Raw genomic sequence first — 13585 nt, forward strand, 5'->3', positions numbered from 1 at the left:
ACATGCTTTAACTGGGTTCTAGGTAACAATATGTCGACTTATATTACTTACTGTGACCTTACATCCGTACAGTCAAGTAAATAATAAAATATAACAAAAGGATAGGTATAGGTACCCATAAGTCTACTACTGGCACTGGCACTGGATCGCAACTAAAAGTGACATTCTTCACAAACATTTTTTTTCCTATTTTTTTTTTTTTTAATAATTTACACTTAAAAGTAACGAAAATTTTGTTTGCAATTAATTCAAAGCAGGTAAACTAGGTATACAAAATTAACCTCTTATGATTGTCTACGCGCTTCTTTTAAAGGACGTCATTGATGCAATGCGTGAACATAATTAATAGGAAGTGTTTAGCCGACTATCGAAACTAATATTTAATTTGATTGTCTGAATAAGTTACAGCTAAATAAGGTTATGGTTATTTTATAGTGTTCTGATAACGAAGACAAGATGTAAAGAGAGCAATGTGGACATACTTTATAGATATATTGTTTTTTTTTTGCTTGTGATAGAATCTGCGTCCCAAAATAGCAACAGAATTAATACCAATCTACGTTCATTTCATTCGACTATGATGTATCTAAAAGCCGTTACGAACAAGTAACAACTGTAGGTAATTAATTATTCTCAGTAAAATTACGATTATCGAAGTTGTTATTGACTGATTTATGGTACTCTCTGTTAACATGCGAATTTTGTGTAACCAATAGTGGAATACACTTTGCCACGGTCACTCTACGACAACGGACCGCTTGATATTTCATAATATCTAAGAATTAGCTTAGAAAATAACATTTGAATTTCGTTATTTAGCTGGATTTATCAATATAGTCCCCGTTATCCTAGGTGACTAAGGATATACAACGGAGAGACCTCGGTTCTACTACTAGCATCAACTGCGATCACCAACCCGCCTGCCAAACGTGGCAGTGTGATTATATGGGCAAACCGTCCCGTTGGGACAGGCCTTTAGTCCAGCTGTTATAGGCTATTTATGTGACCAATATAGGGCCGTCATTATAACTTGTTCACTGTCAAAGTTCCTTTTCTATATTTATTTTGTATAGGAAGACCTTGCCTGTTCATACAATGATAAGTAGTCTACATACTAAAGCCGCCGACTCATTGAAACATCCTGGCGGCTTGGTGACTCTTTATACTTTGTTGTCATTCCTTTCAAAAACTCGATTTACGATATTATCACTGACTAATATTTTAAAAGTAGAGTTTTTACATTAACGCGCCAATCTCAATCTCTCGTTGTAATTTTATAGTTAAAATAGCTTGTTTGATGAGGGGTTATTTTTTTTCTTTTTTTTTAATTTAACGCTGGTAAAACCGCGTAGCACACCTTATTAATAATAACTAATTTAAATTAATAATATTTACCGGAATATGAAATATGACCGGCTTATACAAACTAACGCGATATAACAAAATGAAAGATTTTGGTTATTAACACAATTTGGAGATCAAAGTTATTTATAAAGCTGAGTACCCATATGTGAACTGCAACTGTTTCATTTAAAGCGTTATACTTATGTAATACGTTGCAATCATTTTTCTAACTGAAACATGTATTAGAAACAAAAATTATAATTTCTAATTATGTATTTAGAACCGGACTCATATATGACTCACGTGTTTGACTTTTAGGTCTAGTAAGCACCACTTTATACAAAATGTATGAATCCTAAAGACTTCTGATGTCACAACACGATAAGTTGTAATTCTGATTCGAATCAGACATCAATTTTTTGTTTTAGTGGGAACTTTAAAGTTATATTGTACGTGGTTCGCGTTAAAATGAGCCTAACTTTGTGACAAATATTTTCAAATTCGTTTTATGATATATATAATATGGACAAATATTCAATAAAATAATAAAGGTTTAGTTTAATAAATAATAATAAAATATAACATTTTTGGTAATGAGAGTCGAGTGGAACATTTCATTACGCTGCGAATTATTATTATAAGGTTATTATTTTAAATTAAAAATATAGATCAAATTTCTCAATAGCCGAAATGCGCTTCATAGTTTTTGACCAAAGACTTATTTATTGTTTTGGGTTAGTGTTAGTAACTTCATTCACACGATTAGAAAATTGCTCTAGTCGTATTTATCAACGTAAGCAAGGGTTTTGTTACTTTAAATTTAATTTTTCGTAAGCACGCCATTACATCGGCTTTTTAAAAGTAGGAAGCCTTTGCCCAGCTGTGGGCAATGGGCTGATTATGATGATACGATCCGCTTTTCCACTGAGAATACACCGACAACACGTACGCTGTGAACGCAACGATGTGAATACCCGGCTTTAACTACATGGACAGATCGATTATATTAGGAACGTATTGCAAAGTTACTGTCAGTTAAATGATTTTTAAGATAAGATTTCACATTGCTTTCCACAAAATGATAAGAAAAAGCTACTTTCTTATGAAAATATATGTACCAATAATTATTCTAACGCAGAAATAACTATTTCACCAGATGAATCTTACCTAATTAAAACTATGGCAGTGGCTGGACGAGTGGAGTTGATCTGAATCACGCGCGTAACTAAAGTTTTTTTTTTTTCGTTTTTGACAACCAACAGTCAATATCGTAATAAGTTTTCAAGGTAGTCGATGTGTGAAGAGTTTTGTTATCTAAGTTGCATGAACATGCAATACTCGTTGGTATTCAGTGTTATAAATTAATAATAATAATGTTAACTCAAAAAGTTCAATTATTTTTTTTTAACCATCCGTCACTTTGACAACTCCATTGAATGGACAGATTAACTGTATACAAATTTGTCGGTTATAGTCCATGAGAAATTTCGTTAATTTATGATCTATGACCCACCTTCCACAGTATGACACTATAATCGTTTATTAGACCAGGTATTGGTTAGGCGCTTGCTTCAATGGAGAAGATCATATGTATTTCGATACATCAAGTAAGCTGATGCAACTAATTTCAGATGATTAAACAGAGTTGCTAAATCAATAAGATAATTCTAGATATAGTATCATATAATCATTATATGATATGTTCATATGTCATTGTGCTCAGATACATCAATAAATACTGTTGTGAAACATAATTAAACAAATTGCAACATCTCAACATCAAACAATGTTTCACTCATGTTAAGAGGTAATTATAACAGTTATTTTGTAGCTATTAGTGTTTATAGAAAAATGGAAAATGTATACTACAGTATGATGTTAATAGATTAACATTTGAATACCTTGCCCGTCATATTTATTTGATACTGACTGTACGAAGATGGTTGAATAATGGAAGACAAACGATTACGAAAGATGTAATTATTGCACGTGAACACCCATTTCAAAATAAAAAAATAATTCCAAAATGCAGCGATTTAAAATTTTACAATGAAATAAATGAAATTAAAAAACAGTTAATGCATTTATTTGTAGAAATCAAAATAAGGCATCTTGAATTGGATTCTCAGGATATTTAATTAGTATATTTTTATACAGAACGTATAGCCTAGATTGATTGAATAAATGCATTTGTTGCATATTAAGGATAGTGGTGAATTTCCATTTACAAAATAGACCAATCACATTATTCACAAATCGCGTGATAAAAATATCACGTCACCTCCCAATAATGTGACTCTACTCCGCTTTGCTCCTTACTGACTCGGTAGAAACGCGCCTTCAAGAACGTCCATGGACATCCAAATCCTTCTCGAACCGACGCCCCATTTAGACACGAGACAAATCGACAACACACACACACACGCTACGACCGTTCATATATTCACGTTTTACTTAACATCTAAATATAAATGAGCATAAAGTACAATGGATGAGCTACGCTCAAACGAGTCACATCATATCGAGACACCGCGGAAACGGGGTCCCGGTCCGCTCGTCGATTCGCCTAAAAATAATTTACAATATGAACTATGAACGTTTAACATGAATGCGTACAAAATTGATTCTTAGTTTAACACTTGAACATGCATCGGGCGACGTCCGCTCGCGTCGAATGTCGGTAGAGGAATGGTCGTACCGTGGTGGTGGCGCGGCGCTTAGAGCTCCCTCACCGCCACTCAGAGATGGCCGCCACTGTGGTGCTGGGCTGTGCCGTGGGGCCCGGTGCCGCTGCAAGCACACAAAACACATTCACTATACACACTTATTCACTAGTGGCCTGTGGGAACCGTTCGATTTCCTGGGATAAAAAGCTTACCTTACTCTGCGTCCTTTCAACTAACTCTATGCTACAAGTAGATTAGGGACTTCGTTAGGGCGTGAAAGAAGAACAAACAATAAAAATATTTATAATATCAGATAAAATACGACTATCAGGCCGTCGAAAAGGTAGAAAATCCTCGCAACAAAAATGTTTCCCAGTATTGTCACTATTGGCGATGTTTCGATTTCATGCAAATCGTAGTTAACCGCCACGCAATAGATTGAATAGGTCTCTATCATTAAAACTCAACTGGCTGCCCAATAAAAATGACAGCTTAAATTTTGTCCTCATTTGAAGCACCACTTTTTTATAGTTATAATTTTCGGACCATGCAGATGGCCCACCTGATTGTAAGTGGAAAATCAGCGCCTTCAAACAGGGAAATACTTCGCAGGGCATGCCAGGAACACGTCCCAAAAATTGCCCCCCCGTGTCCATCCTCCTAAAACGTATGTGTTAAGCCTCATGTGCCCGTAATGACACAACACAACATTGCTGCTTGGCGGCAGAAATAGGGAGAATAAGGAGTTAACTTAAAATGTTTGTACACATACTTCATATAAAGTTCCAGCTTGATCGACTGAGCCATTTTTAAAAATTGAAAATGAATTACAAGCGGATTATACCTTGTATCAGATTAAATCAATGACTTCCGGATAATAAAGCTGTAATCTATAATCTAACTGTTAATGGCTTACGATGTTTGAAATAATGTACCCGGTTAAGTTTGTTGTGGGCTCTTCTTAGACCAGGGCGTGTTTGGAACCCAAGTAAGGTTTAAGTTGGCGTACGAAGTTATCACCATCCCCTTACAATTAGGTACGTAAACATATATGTATGAACGCTTCATAAGTGCCTGTGATAGGCCTACATGAATAAAAAAAATTTGAATTTGTACATACGGCTAGTTTCTTCCTGTTCCTGATTTTGATCGGGCCGTCTGAGGGTGCGGTCGAGTGGTGGAAATGATCCGCGCGGAAGACCTGAGTTTAAATAAATCTTCTTTGAGAATTGTTTCATAAATAGGTCAATTGAAGATAAACATCTGCATTTTACAAGGATTGCTGAGTACAGTTGTCAAGCATTAGATACGTCACCTAATGCTAAAAAAGTGCAAAAAAAGTTGCAGTGCAGTTTACTCTGTTACACATCGATAATCTCAGTATTATCTATAATTATTAAGAAATAAAAAAAGAGTTATTTATGTGTTCAACTACATAATAAATGTATGTCTGCCTCGCACAAGATTCCATCTATCTCTTATTTGGTAATACTCCACTTTTTTGACCTTTCACGTAAATATCAAACATCTTCCAAATAGTAAACGAAATAATATTGGCAAGATTTTTTAAAACTGATGTATATGTACTTTGAAACCCAAAGTAAATAAGGAGAAGGTAAAACAGGAACTAATGGCGAACAAAGTTATGTTCGCTGTTTTGAAACTTGCAGCCACTATAAAAGACTAGACACGTTTTTAAGTTAAGTGAGGGTGAGATAGCCTCGCGTTTTAGCAAAGCGCAAACACAGAATATGCGGCTGGCAGATCTTCCTATTGCTACGGTCGTGTGCGACATCAAAGATCTCGGTAAAGTTATTGACCCAACGCGATCATCAGGCACGCACGCACGCACGCACGTAACGTACGAACACGTGACGCACGCCGGGCGCACCCACAGAGGCATTGAGCACAGAGCATGTGTACGTTTTCGTAATCGGCCGATTATAGAAGCACATCGACGACAGACAATTCTGCAAAGATGAATGGTTGGACGTCGATCCCCGGGCACAACATCACCTCGGAGGAAGATCTTCCTTTTGTTACGGATAAGAGCATCACAGTAAATCAAAGATAATTAAATTTGCATAATTAGTGTGTTAACTCACCAAACTTCAGCATATTCCAGTCAAAAACGTAGTCGTAGGTGAAACCCTGTCGGTATAAGAGCATTCGGAACAATTGGCGAAGGTGACCATAGTCGGGCCTGTCTTCAAAACGCAATCGTCGGCAGTATTTCAGGTACAGCTGGAACTCGATCGGATGATTCTGTAAAATAATATTAAAGGTCAAGAAATAATATTAAAGGTCAAGTACTGGGTGTATACAGTAAAAAAAAAATTATAAATAATTAAATTTTTATTGAAGTGTTTGATTACACAAAGAATTTGCATTATTTGGAAAATAAAAATTTGGAACTTTAGTTTGATCAAAATGAACCTAGCAATGTGACTCGACGAGTATAATTTTTTTAACTGAATATATTTTAAGTTTTATATGTATATAGTTTTTTAGTTACTTATTTATCATAGTATATTGTAATTTAAGTGTTGTTTATCGAGTGAATTTTCGTTGTATATTGTTGCGGAGTTATTAGGTTGATAACATTTTTTTTATCTCTCTACAGGGTTAGCCTTTGAGTGCAATCTCACAATGTGGTAAGTTATGATGCAGTCTAAGATGTTAGCGGGCTTACCTGTTTGGGATATGGCACCGCAATCGGTGGTAACTAGCCACGGCCAAAGTCTCCGAAAGACAAAATGTATTTAAGTCTTGCTAATCCCTACTTCCCTACTAATATTATAAATGTGAATGTAAGTTTGTTTGTTACGCTTTCACGCAAAAACTACCAAACCGATCATCATGAAACTTTGTACACATATTTATGAAGGTATTAGAATTAATATAGGATGCCTTTTATCCCGAAATTAAGCTCAGTTCTTTTCGGAGGTAGGTGTTTGACGATTTTACACCATAACGCCTTCAAATTATAACCGATTTAAATTATTACTTTTGTACTTTATAAGTTATAATGTCTGTTTAATTTTGCCCAAATTTTGTGTAGATCTGAAAAATGTGACACAACTCCTCAGCAGACGGCAGCCAACCCGTCATTTAAGGCTTAGCTATCCTAAATACATAGTGTGTAGAATTACACCTAAATCGAATGCCACATGTCTTTCGAAAAACAAAAACCAACGCAGACGAAATCGCGGGCACCAGCTAGTCTAAATATAATACTATGCATTATAATATTCACAACTCTTACTAGACCTGTAATTTTAAGCAACAAATACGCGTTTTTTTAGCTTATATATAAATCCATAGTTATTGACGTTTACCACAACTAAGTAACATTATCAGTTCCAAAGTAGAAAATTGAAAGGCTTCTTTTCTTCCTTATATCCATAATCCATCTCTACTAGGAAGCCATAATATGCTTCACGAAAGCTGACAGATGAATATAATATTATAATAGTTTTTATGATTTTAGCTTATTGATGTTCTGAATTAGAAGAAACAAATTTTGATAGGAGAGCAATTTTATGTGGAAACATTGATTTAACTGCCATGCTTAAAAGTCAATACTCTGTTGAAGTACTTCCGTCTGAATGTTTAATTAAGAAATTGTGATAAAGACCGTTGTAATTTGTTAAATTAATCAAACTAAATATGATACAAATAAAAAACTTACTTTACACAGCTCGTCAAAAGGTGTGGACAATTTCTTCTCAGATATTCTTTCGTATTTCTGACGTTTAGTGGCCGCTTTAAGGCCCTGCCAAGGCAGGCTACCACGGTTGAAGTACATAAGGACATAGCCCAGCGATTCCAAGTCGTCGCGACGTGACTGTTCAATACCTAAATGGGTGTTGATTGACGCATATCTTGCCGTGCCTAAAAATGTGGTATTACAGTTAATATTCCAACTAAAAAAATTATAGTGATCACAATTTGATAAAGAGATTAAAACCAGCAAAGGTTGATGAGATAATTCAACATCTACACTGCAGTATATCTGCCATATAATTTTGTATTTTATAGTCTTATAATCTAATAAGGACAAGTAATAGAAAAGAATAGATTTCGAATGAATAGCAGTACAACTCAGCAAATGGGTTATTATTATTATGTATCATTTTATAAATAATAAAGGGTGTTGTTACTACTATCAAACACTATCTAATATATATATATATATATATATATATATATATATATATATATATATATATATATATATTAGATATATATATATGAGGTATGCTTCTTAATATCACTTTCACATATGTTTTATAAATATAACCTAAAATAAATTATGTAAAACTAAATAAAATCTAAAGTGTTTGCAACCACGGCAGCGAGGCACAGTTCCTAGGATGCTGGCAGCATTGACTTTTTGGATGGTCAAACTAATTCTTTGGCAAAGATGACTGCCCGCTCTAGGATCACCGGTAAACACGATAACCCTTTTTGATATTTTTTTAAAAAGGGCTTGTGGATCCGGACATTACAGTCCCAAAGTCTCCTCCAAAAGGCACAAAAATGAAACTGCTATCCAGGTTTTCATATTTACGCCTCTTGTATTTAGTAATAGTAACAAGCAAAATTCTTATATCCCTACTAATATTATAAATGTCAATGTAAGTTTGTTTGTTACACTTTCGTTTGTTTTAGATCTACAACTAAATTTAATGCCACATCAAAAAACAAAATCAAACGCAGATAAAGTCGCGGGCAACAGCTAGTATTATATATTTAAGAATTTTGATTTTTGACAACTAATAATTATACAAGTATTCTATAAGTACATGATGTTACAGCCTTAAGGTTGACAAGAGACAAAAACATTAAAATAACTTACAAAAATTCAAAAATATTAATACACATAGGTATTTACTGTAATTTAACCACCAGTATTTATTTACAGTAGGTATAGCTAATGTTTAATGATTTGTTAGTAGTGTACAATGCAAATTTAGTAGGAAAATATTGGATCAGTTGTATAAATTAATCATATATTATATATATAAGAATTATGCTTGTTACTATTTCCTGGCTCAAGTAGCTGCTGAAATTTGACAAGGAAGTGAAACATTCTTGCACTCTGAAGATGAATGTCTTTTTGTACAAAAAAGTTTTTTTACCATGAGTAGTTGTACAGATTTTGATAATTTTCAGTGTACTGTTAGTTTAAAGGACATCAAAGGTTGTAATTGTAATACACACCAAGAGTATGATGTTAATAAAGATTTGGCTTATTATTAGTTTACTCGCTTTTTTACCGCAGCATCACATTTTAGTCCATCTGGCTCTCACTCACCTGTCAAATTTTTGTTTTCTCTGTACGGGATATGTTGATTGGTGCGTCCATCTTTGTACTTCTTGGCTAGTCCAAAATCTATAATGTATACTAAGTTCCCTCTTTTGCCAAGACCCATTAAAAAGTTGTCTGGCTTAATATCTCTGTAAACAATAAGATAATAAGATGAAATAACAAGAAAAACAGATGGTCGAAATTGAACCAATTTCTCTGGATTGCTTTCTCTGTTTATTCTAGTCGTAAAGTAGTTACGTCAATTATAGTCATCTGCATAAACTTGTATATACTTCATATAAATAATTGATTATATTTTAAGTTTGTGTAGCCCTACATAACTTTTGACAACTAATAATTGTACAAGTATTCTATAAGTACATGATGTTACATCTTTAAGGTTGACAAGAGACAAAAACATTATAATAACTTACAAAAATTCAAAAATATGAATACACATATGTATTTACTGTACTTTAACCACCAATATTTATTTACAGTATGTATAGCTAATGTTTAATGATTTGTTAGTAGTGTACAATGCAAATTTAGTAGGAAAATATTGGATCAGCTGTATGAATTAATCATATCTAAACACAAACACATTAGATAATAAATAAACAAGATTTATAATGAAAGCAGAAGGATGGTCATGTTCTATAGTTGATAAGGTTGGTTACTTGTCTTCAATATTAGTTCCACTATTATCTTTAACCTTATATAATGACCTGCACTAATAAACACAAAGTGCCCTGACCATAACTCTCAAAGTATAGAACAGTATTCAATGCAGAAATGTGTTTCTGTTAATATTGTTTCAAATCTATGATCTAAGGTGTTTTTTGAGATACAAGATTTTATTATTTTTTTATATTTTGAATTATTTATTATGCTTTCTCAACTCAAGTTCAGTTCTACTAAGTTTTCAAATTCAAAAATTATTCAATCATGAAGGTCTATCTCACTTATGAAGTGTTCAGACATATATGTTTCCATATATTTAGTTTTTTTTATTCTTACAATTCAAAGGAATTGCAAGGATTTCATATGAGGGTTGAGTGTATTGTACCTTCAAATAGGATTGCTACACTGCCATAGGTTAGCTGTGGTAAAAAAGATTACATTGTTGCAGTTAAGCTTTGCTCTCTTGTACTGCTTTGCTACCTCACACATCCTTGAGAGAAATGACAACCTGAAGGTCTTCTGTGTTATCCTAAAAGCTTAAAAAAACTTGAATAAGCCCTGGCTGTTCTTAGGGGATGTTATTTTAATTATTATGTCATACATAATAATAATAATGGGGTAATTATTATAAGATCACTGAGGTAGGTCCCTTTTAATTTGTTTTTCTTTTACAAAATGTTGTGGAAACTGTTAATAAATTCTTCTGGCTATCACGAATTTGCACTCTAAACTATATCCCTAGGTTAAGATTCTCAGAAAGTTTTCAAAAGTTTTAAATTAAATATTCACCTATGAATAAAGTTTTTATAATGTATGTGCTCAATGCGAGTGATGAGCTGGTCTGCTAATAGGAGCACAGTCTTAAGGGAGAAGCGACGAGAACAGAAGTTGAAGAGATCTTCCAATGAAGGGCCCAGCAATTCCATCACCATGACATTGTAGTCTCCCTCTGAGCCGCACCATTTTATTGCAGGGATGCCAACTGTTGAATTGTCAAACATTGTGTGAGAATTATTTGATAAAATTCCTTAACATTTACTACTACAGCATCTTCATTTTCTATTTATCAGTCATATTAGGACTTCTTTTCTACCTAATTATCTTGATGTGTTTTTTTCCTTCAATGCTGATTAGCACTATAATACTTATATGTATACAGTAAATTACCTGAAGCATTAATCTATTTTATGGGATAAGACTCAGATATTAGTGCTATTTATGTTCATTAAATGAATTTCAGTAGCTATAATTGATTTTGCTAATTGCAAACTTTAAGCATTTGGGTTTGCAACACATTCAACCTAAAATAAGCAACAGCTTATTCTGGTATTAGAAACTGAGAATAAATCATAAATATAATAGGCCATGGTCTATATATAATAATTTTTATTCTTAATATTATTTAGCTTGTGTGAGAGAGTTAAAATAATAGGAAAAATTGGTCTGGTAGGATCAGCTGTAGACTAGTTAAAATCCAACCAAATATTTTTAATAATACTACACTCATTTCAGAGTAGCTAGAATGCTTCTATCTTGACTATTTCTGCCTTCTTTCTTTACTATGAGGTGAGATCATAGTCATCAAGTCAGTATAAAAAATACATGTTACACTGGATTAGCAATATATTAACATCTCAAAGTACTTAAAGAATAGGTTATCATAAATGTCAATGTAATATGCTGTAAACTTTACTCACCACCCCCTTGCATGAGTTTATAAAATTTGCTCTCTATGTGTAACTGTGGATGTCTTGTTCTTTTGCATTCTAATTTTATGGCTACCTCTTTCCTTGTTACTATGTGTGTTCCTGAAATATAAATTAAATAAGTTTTTGATTCAGATACAACTGAATGATTGGAAATTAATATGACTCAACGGTATTAGTATCGACTTCAATAAGTTAATTTAACGACTTGTCAAATGAATGTTTCAAAGTAATATAGGTACTTCGCCCTTTTCTATGCCCTTGCTTTCATGGTTAGCTTATATTGTAAGGAAACTGATAACGCTTTAATAGAAGCGATTATCTTATTATTACTTTGATCGTAAAGAATCTTTAGCGAAATTAAGTTAAATTTTACATATAATTTTTAATCGCAAGTTAGAACAAGTCACATGTTATCTTAATTATAAACAATAAAATAATTATTGAACAGGTAAACTGATAATGATAGGAAAAAATGCATTGCAAGGACCACTATTTTGACATAATAAGCTTGTAGCATGAAAGGACTTGCAGCTATTTCCAAACAAAAAAATGCAGCTGGCCTACAATAGCAACCATCTTTCTTTGTTTACAAAGATTCCTGTTCCCACTTACCTAAATAAATGTCTCCGAAGGATCCAGAGCCAATTTTACGACCTAGTCTGTATTTATTACCGACACGAAGCTCCATTTTGAAATTTTGCATGATAAAATTACTATAATATTACTGACGACCGAATCATTACAGGACGGCCATATTTGCAATAGACGCAGATCTTTATAATCTGAACTTTTTAAACTTTGGGAAAAATATATCAAATAATATGTTATCCACAGTCAATCTTGTGTAGTTTACTATCAGAAATCTAAAATAAACGACAACTTTCTTTTACAAAATGTTATTTATCAAATTCTCTTTTACACACACGCATTTAGAATTTTTTGTAACCTCCGACTCAATCCAACTCATTCTATTCTCTCATTCATGATTCACAGATTATATTACTAAATTAGTTTATCATTCTTCATTCGTTCAGTATGTATGCGTTCAAGTTAAAAGTATAATAGATACATCTTTTAATAAAGTTTGTATTCTCAGTAGTTTAAGTAAAAAACAAAGGACGGACGGTACTCATTTCCCTGCAAACTAATATCCCCGACGGTTATCATCCAAGAATATTCATCACGAAACCATTTTTTGCGATCCATCCTTAAATTAATAGTGTTGTGCGATAAAAATAACTTATCGATAAATTTCTCTTGTACATTTGAAAACAAATGTTTATTTTATTGGACATTATCTGACACGGAGGTAATCAGGTACCTATCTACCTTCTTATGAACTTTGCAATGAGGGACACTGACGCCTGACAGTATTTTAAGGATAATTAACTCTTGACTGCAATCTCACCTGCTGGTTAGTGATGATGCAATCTAAAATGGTATTCTGTTAAGGGTATAGCAGTTCGTTATCTTACTGAATTACTGAATAAAAAATGTTAAATTTTTTCTTGGTTAGCTTCCAATCAACACGAGTGATCTAACAATGTGCCTTCGACTCTACCCTAAACAATTATTATAACTATTCATTGCTAGTGATAGGAGCTGCGAATGAATATATTTGTCTAGCAGTTATATTAAATCCATACCTCTAATCGGCTTCTACGCGGCATTGTACCGGAACTCTTTTAGCGGCACGGATTCGTTAGGGCATTAACTATAGCCGAAGCCTCCCACCAGACAAGACCAGAGAAAATTCAGAATTATAAATTCCCAAATTGCACCATTCGGAGATTTTTGCATATTTTAGTCAACGGGATCTGATTTGTATCTAATCTTGATCATGTGCGATTTACTGAAAGTGAAAATTT

General features: G+C 33.3%; 1 protein-coding gene across 1 annotated transcript; it reads right to left on the reverse strand.

Annotated features, from left to right (window-relative positions):
* Positions 1-611: 611 nt before the first annotated feature.
* On the reverse strand, positions 612-12674 carry LOC120629137 (casein kinase I-like). The gene is made up of 8 exons (XM_039897930.1): positions 12330-12674; positions 11706-11816; positions 10798-10990; positions 9331-9473; positions 7702-7904; positions 6116-6275; positions 5131-5211; positions 612-4134 (listed from the first exon to the last, which is right to left on the reverse strand). Exons 1-8 carry the CDS (start codon positions 12418-12420, stop codon positions 4073-4075), a joined length of 1044 nt encoding a protein of 347 aa, XP_039753864.1. The 5' UTR covers positions 12421-12674; the 3' UTR covers positions 612-4072.
* Positions 12675-13585: the final 911 nt, after the last annotated feature.

This window comes from Pararge aegeria, chromosome 14 (assembly GCF_905163445.1).
Source record: "Pararge aegeria chromosome 14, ilParAegt1.1, whole genome shotgun sequence".
Lineage (NCBI taxonomy): Eukaryota > Metazoa > Arthropoda > Insecta > Lepidoptera > Nymphalidae > Pararge > Pararge aegeria.